The sequence below is a fragment of the Macaca fascicularis genome, chromosome 7 (genome assembly GCF_037993035.2).
Source record: "Macaca fascicularis isolate 582-1 chromosome 7, T2T-MFA8v1.1".
In the NCBI taxonomy this organism is placed as follows: domain Eukaryota; kingdom Metazoa; phylum Chordata; class Mammalia; order Primates; family Cercopithecidae; genus Macaca; species Macaca fascicularis.
This window is the reverse complement of record NC_088381.1, coordinates 118,899,863-118,912,541: the sequence shown is the minus strand read 5'-3', so window position 1 is coordinate 118,912,541 and position 12,679 is coordinate 118,899,863. Positions and strand designations below refer to the sequence as shown.

General features: G+C 41.2%; 1 protein-coding gene across 18 annotated transcripts in view; it reads left to right on the top strand.

Moving 5' to 3' along the window:
* Window positions 1–12,679, top strand: part of TRIM9 (tripartite motif containing 9) — a 118,475-nt gene that overhangs the window by 103,119 nt on the left and 2,677 nt on the right. For 2 of the 18 annotated variants that reach the window (XM_073997382.1, XM_005561241.4), the window contains exons 8-12: window positions 4,118–4,306; window positions 6,846–6,887; window positions 7,305–7,328; window positions 8,168–8,417; window positions 10,716–10,878. In XM_073997382.1, coding sequence (XP_073853483.1) covers window positions 4,118–4,306; window positions 6,846–6,887; window positions 7,305–7,328; window positions 8,168–8,417; window positions 10,716–10,878 — 668 coding nt within the window. Of the gene's footprint in view, window positions 1–4,117; window positions 4,307–6,845; window positions 6,888–7,304; window positions 7,329–8,167; window positions 8,472–10,715; window positions 11,509–12,679 lie in introns of those variants that run through there. The other 16 variants (XM_045396401.2, XM_005561240.4, XM_073997384.1 and 13 more) reach the window with 10 other exon arrangements.

Sequence of the window (12,679 nt, the reverse complement as noted above, 5' to 3'; positions counted from 1 at the left end):
GGCCAGTGGTTTGAGACCAGCCTGGGCAACATAAAAAGACTTTGTCTCTACAAAAAAAATTTAAAATTGGCCAGGTGTAGTGGCATGCACCTGTAGTTCCAGCTACTCAGGAGTCTGAGGGAGGAGGATCCCTTGGGTCCAGGAGTTCAAGGCTGCAGTGAGCTGTGATCACCACTACACAGTACACTCTAGCCTGGGTGACCAAATGAGACCCTGTCTCTAAAAAAGAAATAAAGAAACAAAAGAAATATATGGTGGCCAAACAGGAGTACATCACCTAGATATTCTCAGTCAACAATACAAGTGGTCTCCGGCCAATCTGCTTTGTTGATTCTTGATTGCTTTTTTTAAGCAGAGGTCTCTGCCCTTATCTAGACCTTAACTCCAGACTCCAGCCAGTCCTAGCGGGGAAGGGAAAGAAGTCCAGGAAAGAGCAAGAGGAAAACGATGGTCATTGACAGAGTTGATGGAAAGCATGTCTTGATACGTATTCATTATGAACACAGTCCCATCCTAGAGTTATAGTTATGCCTAGAGTCACCACATTCAGCCACTGACATACTGTTTTCCATTGCTCTTTCCTGCTAAACTGCTTTCACTCAGCAAAGCTCGGCAACCACACGGGATCCCTGCATGTGATGAAACATGATGTGATGTTAAAAGTCTCTTCAGGAGCTCCTCATTTTTCTCTAATGAACTATAAAGTTAAAAATTAATAATAATTACTATCCTGCATATTAGCTGTGACCTGAAACATAGCTTTGTATCATGTATTGTGAAAAAAAATGACAACCTCATTCCTCTTTGTCTTTACTAATAGAATATGAATGGCTGAGAAGCCTTCTCCATATTGTGATAGTTGTGTTTTGAAGGGGAGGTGAGGAAGTAGTGTGTGCATTCTTCCTGCATCCCATGGGCATAACGCAGAATACACACTTAAGTAGGTGTGTGCACATTCAATGTGAGTTAAGTGTGATTTGGCTAAACCAGGGAGTGGCAATACTCTTCTCAATGTTGTCATATTGTCTTTGATTCATGCCTTTGAACATGTCCAGAGGGCATGACCAGGAGAGTAAAGGATTTGGAATCCATACATAGTGAAATGGTTGGACATTGACTCTATTTAGCCCAGAAAAGGGAAGATTTAAAGAGGATTGGTGACTGGCCTCAAATACTTGAAGAACTAGTGATCTGTTCCATGTGGCCCCAGATAGTAACGCTACAATTGGAGAGTGGAGCTCCCAAAGAGGTATGTCTAGATCAATATAAGCAATAACTGCCAACTAGAGGGAGCTGGCTGGAAGCAATGAGTTCCTCATCCCAGGGAACTTCAAGGGGAAGCTTGATGGCAGCTCCTCTGATATTAAGTGTCTTCTCTCTAAGACTTCTGAAATCTAAGGTAATGTGGAGTGGTATAGATGACTTATAGGCAGCTGACCCAGCGTGTGCACTACACGCCCATGGGGAAGGGTATGAGGGGAGAATTGCTTGTTTAATCAAGCTGGGATCAGTTGGAAAATGTATCTCTCTTGTAATTCATTTGGAAAGTTCTCATTGCAAGGTAGGATTTTTTGTTGTTGTTAAGAGCTACTTAGAGAAAATACGGTAAAAGCCCAGCTGGTAGGGAATGGGAGGTCATAGATGGGGAAAAAACTCAAAAACAAAAATGAAATGGTTGTTCAATATGGATGTTAAATAAACTTGCCTGATTAGAGGGCATAATTCAAGAGTGAGAGGAGTCAAGGAAAATTGGGTCATCAGTAAACAGTGGATCCAAATGGAAGGATAGGAAGAGCCATAACTATCTTAGTGTCGAGTTACTAATCCCGTGAACAACCATAGCTACCCTCACTCCCCACCCTACAAAGGGGTGCCATCACCTACTCTAAGTTCTTCTTGGTGCTGAGAATAGAAAAGGTGAGTACAATTTATGATGGGTTTGGATACACTCCCCAAGGTCTGCGTTCAGTAAACATCTCTTCACTGGTTTTCAGATAACTGCTTGGGAATTCAATACACTCTGAAATTCATCTTATTTTATATGTCCTTTCCATTAAATTGTAAAGCAACAAATATTTTCAATATAATGAATTGACTGTCACACCTAGTGAAAAATACATTTCCAAGCAAATTCTTGTTAATAAAAAAATTTTTTAGGCCGGGTGCAGTAGCTCACGCCCATAATCTCAGCACTTTGGGAGGCCGAGGCAGGCAGATCGCTTTGAACTCAGGAGTTCAAGACCAGCCTGGACAACATGGCAAAACCCCATTTCTACAAAAACTAGAAAAATTAGCTGGGCATGATGGCTCACGCCTGTAGTCTCTGCTACTCTGGAGGCTGAGGTTGAAGAATCACTTGATCCAGGAAGCAGAGGTTGCAATGAGCTGAGATCGTGGCATTGCATTCCTGCCTGGACAACAGAGTGAGACCCTGTCTCAAAAAATAATAAATAATGCATAATAAATAAATAAATAAATAAAATCTTGTATTGACATAAATATGGTTGTAAATGCCTTAGCTCCTTAAAAGAAGCCCATGCCGGTTTGTGGCACTTGGGTGTTGTATTTTGAATTTTTCTATTACACTCAAAGGCTAATTTCCCCTTAAGATGATCACAACAAATAATTTTTGATTTATCATATCTGAAGAAAGAAATGATAATACATGATATTAAGTCATTCAAACCGTATGAAGTTTAGGTAGAAGAAAACTTAAATGTATTCTTAGTGGGAACACAAAGTCTTAACTCCATAAATAGCAATTCCTTTTCTGGGAGATCTGGTTTATACTTTTATTTTTTAAAAGTCATCCCCCCACAGATAAGTCTAAAGCCTGAAAAGCTAACTTTAGTGTTGTGAGTGCAGAGGCTGACTCTTGGAGGTATTAAATTAAAACTTGCCAACGCCCTCGTTCTGAGTTCTTCACATAGGATCATGTTCTACACACATACACACTCCGGTTATTTTTGCTTGAACATGCAGAGTAGCATTTTGATAGAAGTGTATGTCCAGCAAAGAATTGCTGGTAACTGATTCAAACCAGAAAAACATTCACAGAAATACCCTCTGGTCACAAAAACGAAATTATTATTTCAATGAGAAGAAAGTTCCCTTGTGATTGTGGACATAGAATATTACCTTCCTACCATCTGTATTTCCTAAATTATTGCTATTAGACTGAATATTAAGAAGGCTTCAATTGGTGAAAGATCCATCTCTGACTAGACCACACCATGCATAGAACCAGCTATTGTTTGACAAAATAGAAAGGAGCAATTTTAGTAATTTAGAGAAACTAACTCATGCCCTTCTAAAACCGGATCAAGTAATTGTTAAGTCTTTAGTCTGATATAATAATGATCTTCAGGCCAAACCTGACCATCTGAACAGAAACAGACATTTTGCCACCAGTGCACCTCACCACTGCCTACAGTCTGTTTATCATTAGAGAAACAAAGATGGTCAAGTGACATCCCTAGAGTCTGATCCTAATTCAGAAACAAAGGTAAGGCTCCTTTCCTGCTTACTTGTCCAGTCCTGTCTTCCTTAGACCACCCCACATTTCCTCCCCTATTCAAAGACAGAGTCTGGAGTGTGCTAGTGTAGAAAAATCAGCTCATCCATCTAACAGAAAAATACACATTAGGAGAGAAAGGGGAAAATATGGAATAGGAAACAGTTTGTAAAAAATCCCCATCTCTTAAATAGAAACCTTTTAAGAGACCATTGTTGAGTAGGTAGTAACTCCCAGGACAACTGAAGGTAAAATAATATCCCCTTGGTCATCAATAGGTAAAATTTGCCTTTACATTTTGTACATTCACTAAAAATATTTTATTTAATTAAAAGGAAACCTTCCAATTTTCTACCACTAAAAATTGGGAGAAAATGACAACAATCGCCTATGATGTTGGAGGTGTCCTCTGGTCTTGGGTCCTGATCTGCCGAAAATTCCCTCCCTGCCCCCAGGCACATTGGCTTTGTAAATGCCTGAGTGTGGCACCCTGTGGGAAAGATGAGGCTTTGTATGAATGCATTGTTAAGGCAGGTCTTGGGGAACCATGCACCGGGACATAGCAGACTTCTGATCTCTAGTTTGCATTGATCTTACATTTAGACACAGATTCAGAAGAACAGACCCTCCCTTTTCCAGTGCCTTCGGAAAGATTGCCGCTCCGTAGAATGAGTCCTTTCTCCTCCACCCTTAATCTACAACCCAGCTTCCCTGGGAGATCCTACTTTGATTTCCGATCCTCACCCCACCAGCTGAGCTTGCATTCCTCTTTACAGTCTCTCAATGCACCGGGTGAGCTGAGCTCCTCAGACCTTTCCCCTTGATCTCTGTGCCTTGAAGGCATCTCTGAAATGCGTGTTTTGTTCTTGCCATTCATGTATGTGGTGAGGGGGATGAGCTAGTCTCTGTGTCTGTGGCCTGCTTCCAGTATGAGGAGCATCGGGATGGTGGAGCTTTGTGGTGTTCTTGTTTGTGTGGTGCAAGGAGCAACCATGGAGCTGTGGTCTATGTATAACGGCATCGGAAAGTGATGAGTGAAGTTACTCTTTTTGCACAAGCTGGTACCACCATGGATAACCCGCTCTGTCTTCACATGCAGTGGCATAGCACGGCACAGGTGCTGGCTGAGTGGAGGCCGTGGCAGTAATGTTTGCAGCCCTTCTGTATCCAGGAAACCAGCGGTGTCTGGGAGACTGGATCAGTGCATCCAGCCTGGAGTGGTCTGATTAAACATAGACTCAAGAGATCTTTATTGACAAAGTAAAATAAAAGTAAAAACACACCAACAGCAGAAAGCATCCTATAAAGCAGGCAATCCAAAGAGCAGAAACTGAAAGCATTTTCTGCAAAAGCCTGTGCTCACTGCTAGGACAGTGGGGCTCCTGGCTGAGTGTTTTCCTAGCAACGGGGTGGGATCACTGCTGGCTGAATTAGAAACCCTTAACTCCTAATGCCTAATGACCAAAGATCTGAGTAATCAAAAAGTCTGGCCTCCTGGAAGTTTCCCACAGCCAAGCCAGTTGTGACAGAGCCTAAGGCTGATTGCAGCAAAGCTAGACTCGTGTTCCTTTGTAGCGAACACTGCCTAGCAAATAGAATCTTAAAATATCTAAGATGCAGACCTATATGATCTCTTCAGGACTATATTGTAATCATGGATACACATGATGCACATTTCACATTTCCAAAGGTTTCTTTTGTTTTTTATTTTATTCTTTTTGCTCATCCCACATTCTGGAATGAAGAAGGCCACAGCATGACAGTGCAAAAAGGATGCAGGGACTTCAAGCTCTCTTTAAAATGACATTTTTCTTTGTGCTTTTATGTTTCTTATTGTTTTTCTGTGCACTATGGCTTCCCAACATGCTTTGTTATGAAACTCTTTTCCCTTGTGTCTAATGTACTGAAATATTGTTACAGTCTTTGTAATGTATATTGTCTCAAGAATAAAATGAAATGTGAGTTTTGGGATATTTGATGGGTGTATTTAAGAGCATTATTCTAGTTGTATTGTTGAATCTTAAATGTGTGATAATGTGTTTAAAATAGTGTAAAAAGATTTCAGAATATTTGTTTTGAAAAAAAGAGTTGCACAAGGCATGATTCATTTAAAAGTTTTTAAAGCCCTAATTCAGATTCTACAAACTTATTTCCAAAGTTGAATATGAGAGTCAGTTTTAAAACTCCAGGTGTTCCATACTCATTATGCTCTAACACATGAATAGGAATTGAAGTGATAATTGATAGAAACGAAACATAAAAATCAGCCATGAGATGGGAGGAAATGATTCTCTTCCATGTGAATTCATCCCAGAGAAAAGCAAACTAACCAAAAATAAGATCATAATTTTTGTATTTTGTTTTTAACTCAACCATTAGTCCTTTTTTATAGTAAGTTGCTTTTTTAATTGTTGTAAAATTCTTTTAAGTCAGCACATTATCCTGCAAATGTTTTAGGAATTAGCATATAAAGGCCTTACTAAATAGAAAAATAAATTAAATGATCCTTTCTTTATCCCCCAGTGTTCATCAAAACCACATTTTCTAGATCAGTCCTCGACACCACTAGAAATTGTAGATCACACAGCTTTGAACATTTTAAGACTAGGCAGTCTTCCTCCACCCAATGTAGTTTCTCATGGGGTACAGGTATCCAAATCTTAGGGAAGGGAGATGGTTGAAAAGGTTCCACAGGGGATTCTAATATATCTCTGAGACCACACCCACTTCTACCATCCCACCTCCCCTCCCTCAGGTGAGAAGGATCGTCTCTCCTAAGAAGGAGAGGAGGTAGTTTTAACACATTTGTCCTATCATTTTTAATAATTATTAATAATAAGATGTATATATTAACAAATGGATTACATTACACATTTAGTTATATTTAATTTGGGCTCAAGTCACAATGAAGACCTTTTGGCATAACCAGAGTCAGAAGTGCCTAGAATAGTGAGAGCAGAGTTTTATCAAAATCCAGTGATTTCTCCATTTCAATTAAGCACATTTTCCTCATTTTTAAAACAGCTAGCCTTCTTACTGTGGGAACTTTAGAGGAAAAGATTGAACTTGGAAAGATGAAAAATTCAGCTACAGAGTTCAGGATCAACTGGAGGAGGATTTATTAAATGGTAAAAAGATGTGCTTTTCATTTTAGAAGTGCAGAGAGGCAGTTTTTTACCCAACAAAGTAAACTAATATAAAAAGGGCTTTGTTTTTTCATGGATCAGGCCTCTGGTATCTATATTCAACTGGTGCTTTTTAAGTGTATACAAGTAATTTTTATCAACCTGGTTGTTGTTTCATAGCGTTGATGTGTAGTATCTCTTTGTAGGATGCAATTTTGAGACACAATCTGCACCTTACTCTCAATTAGGCAAGTATACCTATTGTAATTGTTATCTTTTACTTACGTGATTGATGTGCTCAATTTCCTTCACAAAATAAATAGCGGCAGCTTGTCTTATATCAATAAAATTGTCTAGTTGTCATTCTAACCCTATTATAGCAGTTTCTCAAACTCTTAAAAAATGGAAAAGATGCCTGTAGTTTTTAATGTGATGCCTCAAAGCTTACTTTTTCCCCGGTTTTCTTATACATCAATGCACAGCACTCTTTATGAGCACTAAATGTGGGTAAAGGTACAAGTCAGAGAGCACCTGTTTAGTATATGTGATGTTTTAAATTGAGTCCTTTTGGGGTACTAGTCTGTCAGGAGAGACACGTTTTCTTATCCATGTCAATTTTGCTTCCTATCTCTCTCCCCCATGCCTTTCACTTGGAATGACAACAGTTGACATTAAAAAGCTGTTGGCAGGTATGCAATAACCTTATTCTGTTACCCAATAGCAAAGATCAAAGTGCATGTGAGGTGTCTCACAGATTCAATAAATCAGCAATTACATCTCTCGAGTGTGATATGTATAGGTGGCATTTAGAACTTGGGGCGTAACAATGTGTACAAAGACATCATTCTATCTGCACCTAATGTCCGAAATACCTACTGCTCCAGCAAAATTTCTGACGTGTATTAGTTTCAGGAGTAGCACGCAAACTGTGTTTTTTAAGTTATGCAGACAGCAACCTGTCCTACATAGAGTCACAATCACTCATGAAAATTAATTTATGTTGCTTATAGCTTCGCAGCTTATGAGCTTTCACTAGAGCCAAGGAAAACTTCAAAGCAACTAGATGTTAGCACTTCTGCCGAAGGGATATTTCCTGATTTCACTCCATGTGTTTTATCCCTCCTCCATCTAGGACTCTAGCTCCTAGCCTCCCCGCCTCAGGGGTTACACAGGCATCTTAGCGCATCCCCTCTCCCTTTATGTCTCTGGTGCACTGTTCTGCCAGTCACCAGGTGAAGGGACTTGCACCTTCCAAAATCGATGCCACTTCACTCCCGGATCACCTGGTTGGGAGTGCAGTCTGAGCCAGGTAACCCCTGCTGAATCGGTCGTGTGTCCTCCGTCTGCTTCTGGTGCAGAGAGTACCAACTCCCAGGACGTGCCCCTGTCTGCCCTGGCCCTGGACGCCTCCTTCCTGCATGGCAGCATGAAAACGCTACACAACGCTCCTCACCCGCCCAGGAGTATGTTATGGTGCTGAGCTTGTTGGGTCTGTCTTAATAACCTGATTCCCTTCTGTTGTTCCCAGTGGCCTGGTTTGCTTTCGACCCTGGCTCGGCGCACTCGGACATCATCCTCTCCAATGACAACCTGACAGTGACCTGCAGTAGCTATGATGACCGGGTGGTGCTAGGGAAAACTGGCTTCTCCAAGGGCGTTCACTACTGGGAGCTCACGGTGGATCGCTACGACAACCACCCTGATCCTGCCTTTGGCGTGGCTCGCATGGACGTGATGAAGGATGTGATGTTAGGAAAGGACGACAAAGCTTGGGCAATGTATGTGGACAATAACCGGAGCTGGTTCATGCACAACAACTCGCACACCAACAGGTACCCTGCAGCCCCCAAACCAAGCCTTCTTCACGTTGGCTTCTGATCAGGAGTGAGAGCCCCAGTTCAAAAACCTATTACATAGACCATATTAAGGAAATCAAGCAGGTGGTCTACATTAAGTAGCACAGGCAGTCTATGAGCCTCAGCTGAGTCCATGCTGGTGGGTTACTTTTTGTATGATGATAGAGACTTGAGTACTTTCCTAATCCCTTCATTGCTGTATTTCACCCATGGCTGGAAACTAAGAATCCCGATAGATATCCATTATAAGAAAACAATCCAGGATGCTGAAACAGGCAGACCTACAACTTATCAGAAAAGCACTTTTGGACAAATTACTTCGTTTTTTTGAACCTCAGTTTCCAAATCCATCAAATTCGTATAATAAAATTTTTCCATGTGGGAATCTTCTGAAGACTAAATGAAATATGTGAAAATGCCTTACATTGGAAGCACCTGAAAATAGTAGCCATTGTTCTTATTACGATTCATTAAACTAAAGCTTATGGGTGCCAATTTGAATGACTTTTTACTTAAAGAGAACTCTCTTATTACTGTATTAATTCAGAGCACCCAGTTTGCTAAGGAAAGGAAATATAGTAATCTCCTTGAAGTTTTCTTCTACCACCAAAATATAGATAATTATAATTGAACACATACTATAATGGATTTCCTTTCTCATTTGATTGTGTTCTTCAAATGTATTTTTCACAAATTTCCTAGGCAGAGAAATTTCTAATGTGGACCCTGGTCCACCTTATGCTCCAAGATTTCCCCAGGATACATTCTCATTAGTGTCTCTGAAAAAAAATACAGTAGTGTTCAACCAGATCAAAGGGAAAGCAAGTCAGACAGTGGTAGGATAATTGGACTCCACTGTTTTATCTTTTTCTGTATGCTCATCACTGACCCTTCTCCAGCCTGTAGACTCCTAAAGCCTCCTTTTCCCTTGGATAGTTTCTATAGCTCAAGTGTGTATTATTCGCTGTCACTTGAAGTGAACACACACACCATTTCACCATGAAAGCAAATCCTACTGGATGTAGATAAGTGGTTATCTTCAGTGATTGGCATTTTGGGGAACTCTCTGTCAATAGATTCCCAGTGCTATCACCCAAATGCCACACTTACTTTTTCCCTTTTAGCATCTTTTTGAAGTGCAGGAGTGAATAATGACATAACCATCACACTGTGCAGAGAAAAACATTCTTAATGCTAAACACATCTGCTTGCATGCAAACTGCTTGTCACTTGTGCTTTCATTGTTAAACCTGTGAATTAACAAGAGGCAAGTTGTAACCTGTCTTTTAATGACTATGTACAGTCTGTATCCTGCATGCCAGAGGAAATGAATGACACAAATTCCTGTGCTCTGCTGAGATGAGAATGCAGTTCAATATTGCTAGATCTCAAAAAAACAGGAAAGACAAATCTGATCATCCATGTTTAATGGCATTTTGTGAAACCATCAATTGAAGCATAAGACACAATTCTTTGTAAAATGGCATTTGTATGCAGGTTCCTGAAAATCACTGCATCTCAGAGTGTAATTATTTCACTGCACAGAGAGGAAGCCTCTTCTTCAGCGCTGTCATTTCACAGACAGCCTCTGAGTTCTTAATTCAAATGCAACAAGCGAAAAAATTACTATCCTTCTGGAATGAGTTTTTCTGTTTATTGGATGACATAAGGCCCCAAATCCAATTTCTCATGCATGTGGTTTAGGTGCAACCAAAGTGCTTCTTTATTTTGACTTTCAAATTAAGTCACTTTGTATTGAATGATATTTAATTTACACCATTTATACAAAGTGTGCAACATTCCTAGAGTCAGAGCTCTGATAGCCCAAAGGCGACTTTTTCCTGGTCTTGAATGTTTGGTTTTCTACCGCTGTGACTCAGTAGTAGAGACCCTAATGAATGAGTTCACGCTCAGCAACAGCAGAGCAACTCACAAGGGTGGATATCTCCCCCTAGGAAGTGAAAATTGATGGTGGCGGGAGGGAGCAAAAAATCATACTCTTTTTATATATAAAGCACAGATATACACACAGTACAGTACCAACAGGTATACAGTATATCTGCAGTATTAAAATTTATGTGCGAGGGATGATTAAGGAAAAGGTTTTGGGGTAGTGATGATTATAAACAGGTTGCAAGACACTGGTTTCACCACACAAAAGCGGGGAGCTTCTAGAGTGACCACAAGCAAGTGAACCCCCATTGTTTTCTTTTCCTACAGAACTGAGGGAGGGATCGCAAAAGGGGCCACAATTGGGGTCCTCCTCGACTTAAATAGAAAAAACTTGACATTTTTTATCAACGATGAACAACAAGGTCCCATAGCATTTGATAACGTGGAGGGCCTGTTCTTCCCTGCGGTCAGCCTGAACAGGAACGTGCAGGTAAGCACCCTGCCCCTGAAGTTAAACAGCTGTTGCTGGCTGCTAGTTCAAAGGCCGCCCAGGGCCGTACAGTCCAACCGGAGAGAGGGAAGCTGACAGCGTAAGGCCCAGACCAAGACATGAAGGAGAGGAGGAGAGAAAGGGATCAGCCTTGACAACTGCTATTATTCCATGCCAAACATAATCATCTTCTTTATACTTGGACACAGAGTGGTTAATAGCACATAGGAAACTGGAGTTCTCTTCATGGTTGGCTAATGATCATCCCTGTAGCTCTAGTTTCACCTCTAAGTAGAAATGAAAGCCTTTAACCAACTGGCATGAAAACAAATGGAATGACTTAAAGCTCCAGGAGTGCCTGGGAAGAGGTGAGGTTGTAAGACTGACACTTTAGTATCGTTATCAGAAAATCTGAGCATCTTCTCTGCACTCTTGTTTGGCTCTGTTAGGTCCTAAGGGGTAGAAAACATAGTCCCTACCTACAAGTTAGTTAATCATTATTTATTATAGAATAAAACAACAGCTTCTTATTCATTCAGGAAATATTTATAGAATGCCTTTAATGTGCCAGGCACAGTTATAAGTGTTTGGGATACATCAGTGAAAAAAAAAAAAACAAAACAGATAAAACTCTTGCCTTCATAGAACTTACATCCTAGTGATAGGAGATAGACAATAAAAAGTCAACATAATCACAATGTTAATCAGATGGTGTGTCGGAAGGTGATTAGTGCAGTGGAGAAAAGACCAATGGTAGGGTAAAGGGTTCATGAGTGCTGGGGTTGGGGCAGGCAGCCGCAGTCTTAAATAGGATGGTCAGTGTAGGCAGGGCTTATTGCAGTTACCGGTGAGCTGAGCCTTAAAGGAGTGAGGGAGTGAGTTGCATGGAGCCTTCCAGACTGAGGGAATAGCCTGTGCACAGTTTCTAAGGCATGAGGGTCCTTGCCTGGGCAAGGAATGGTGGAGAGACCCTTGGCCTGGGGCCAGAGGAGGACCGGAGCCATGCATGGAGGAAGAGCTGTGCCCTGCCAGCCGCTGTCAGGGCTTAGGGTTTCACTTCCCTCCTGAGCTGGGCCTCTAATCAGCAACTATGAGCCTCATTCCACAAATGGTTGTCTTAAGATAGGGCTTGAGAATTACAACACTACAGATGACTTTTGCCCTACCCAGTACCAGCCTTGGAAACTATTTATAAAAATTCGTCGTTGTGTTTCAGTATGTGCAGTAACACTGATTGCAAACTAGCAGCCCCTGCCCTTCTCTCTTCCTGCAAGGAGATGGGGTTTTCTGGAAGGCTGGAATCTAATCTTTCAGAGTTCAGCCTCTACACTTTTTTTTTTTTTTTTTTTTTTTTTGAGACAGAGTCTTGCTCTGTCGCCCAGGCTGGGGTGCAGTGGCCGGATCTCAGCTCACTGCAAGCTCCGCCTCCCGGGTTTAGACCATTCTCCTGCCTCAGCCTCCCGAGTAGCTGGGACTACAGGCGCCCGCCACCTCGCCCGGCTAGTTTTTTGTATTTTTTAGTAGAGATGGGGTTTCACCGTGTTAGCCAGGATGGTCTCGATCTCCTGACCTCATGATCCGTCCATCTCGGCCTCCCAAAGTGCTGGGATTACAGGCTTGAGCCACCGCGCCCGGCCAGCCTCTACACTTTAAGAAAAACCATAAATTACCCTAGAAGCGAGTCTCAGAAAGACCTCATTCAGGGATTTTCACATGAGCCATTTCCCTTTCAAAGAATTTTATACTAGATACTCTTCAAGGGTTTTCAGGACCTTTTGATTATCTATTGATAAAGACTCTT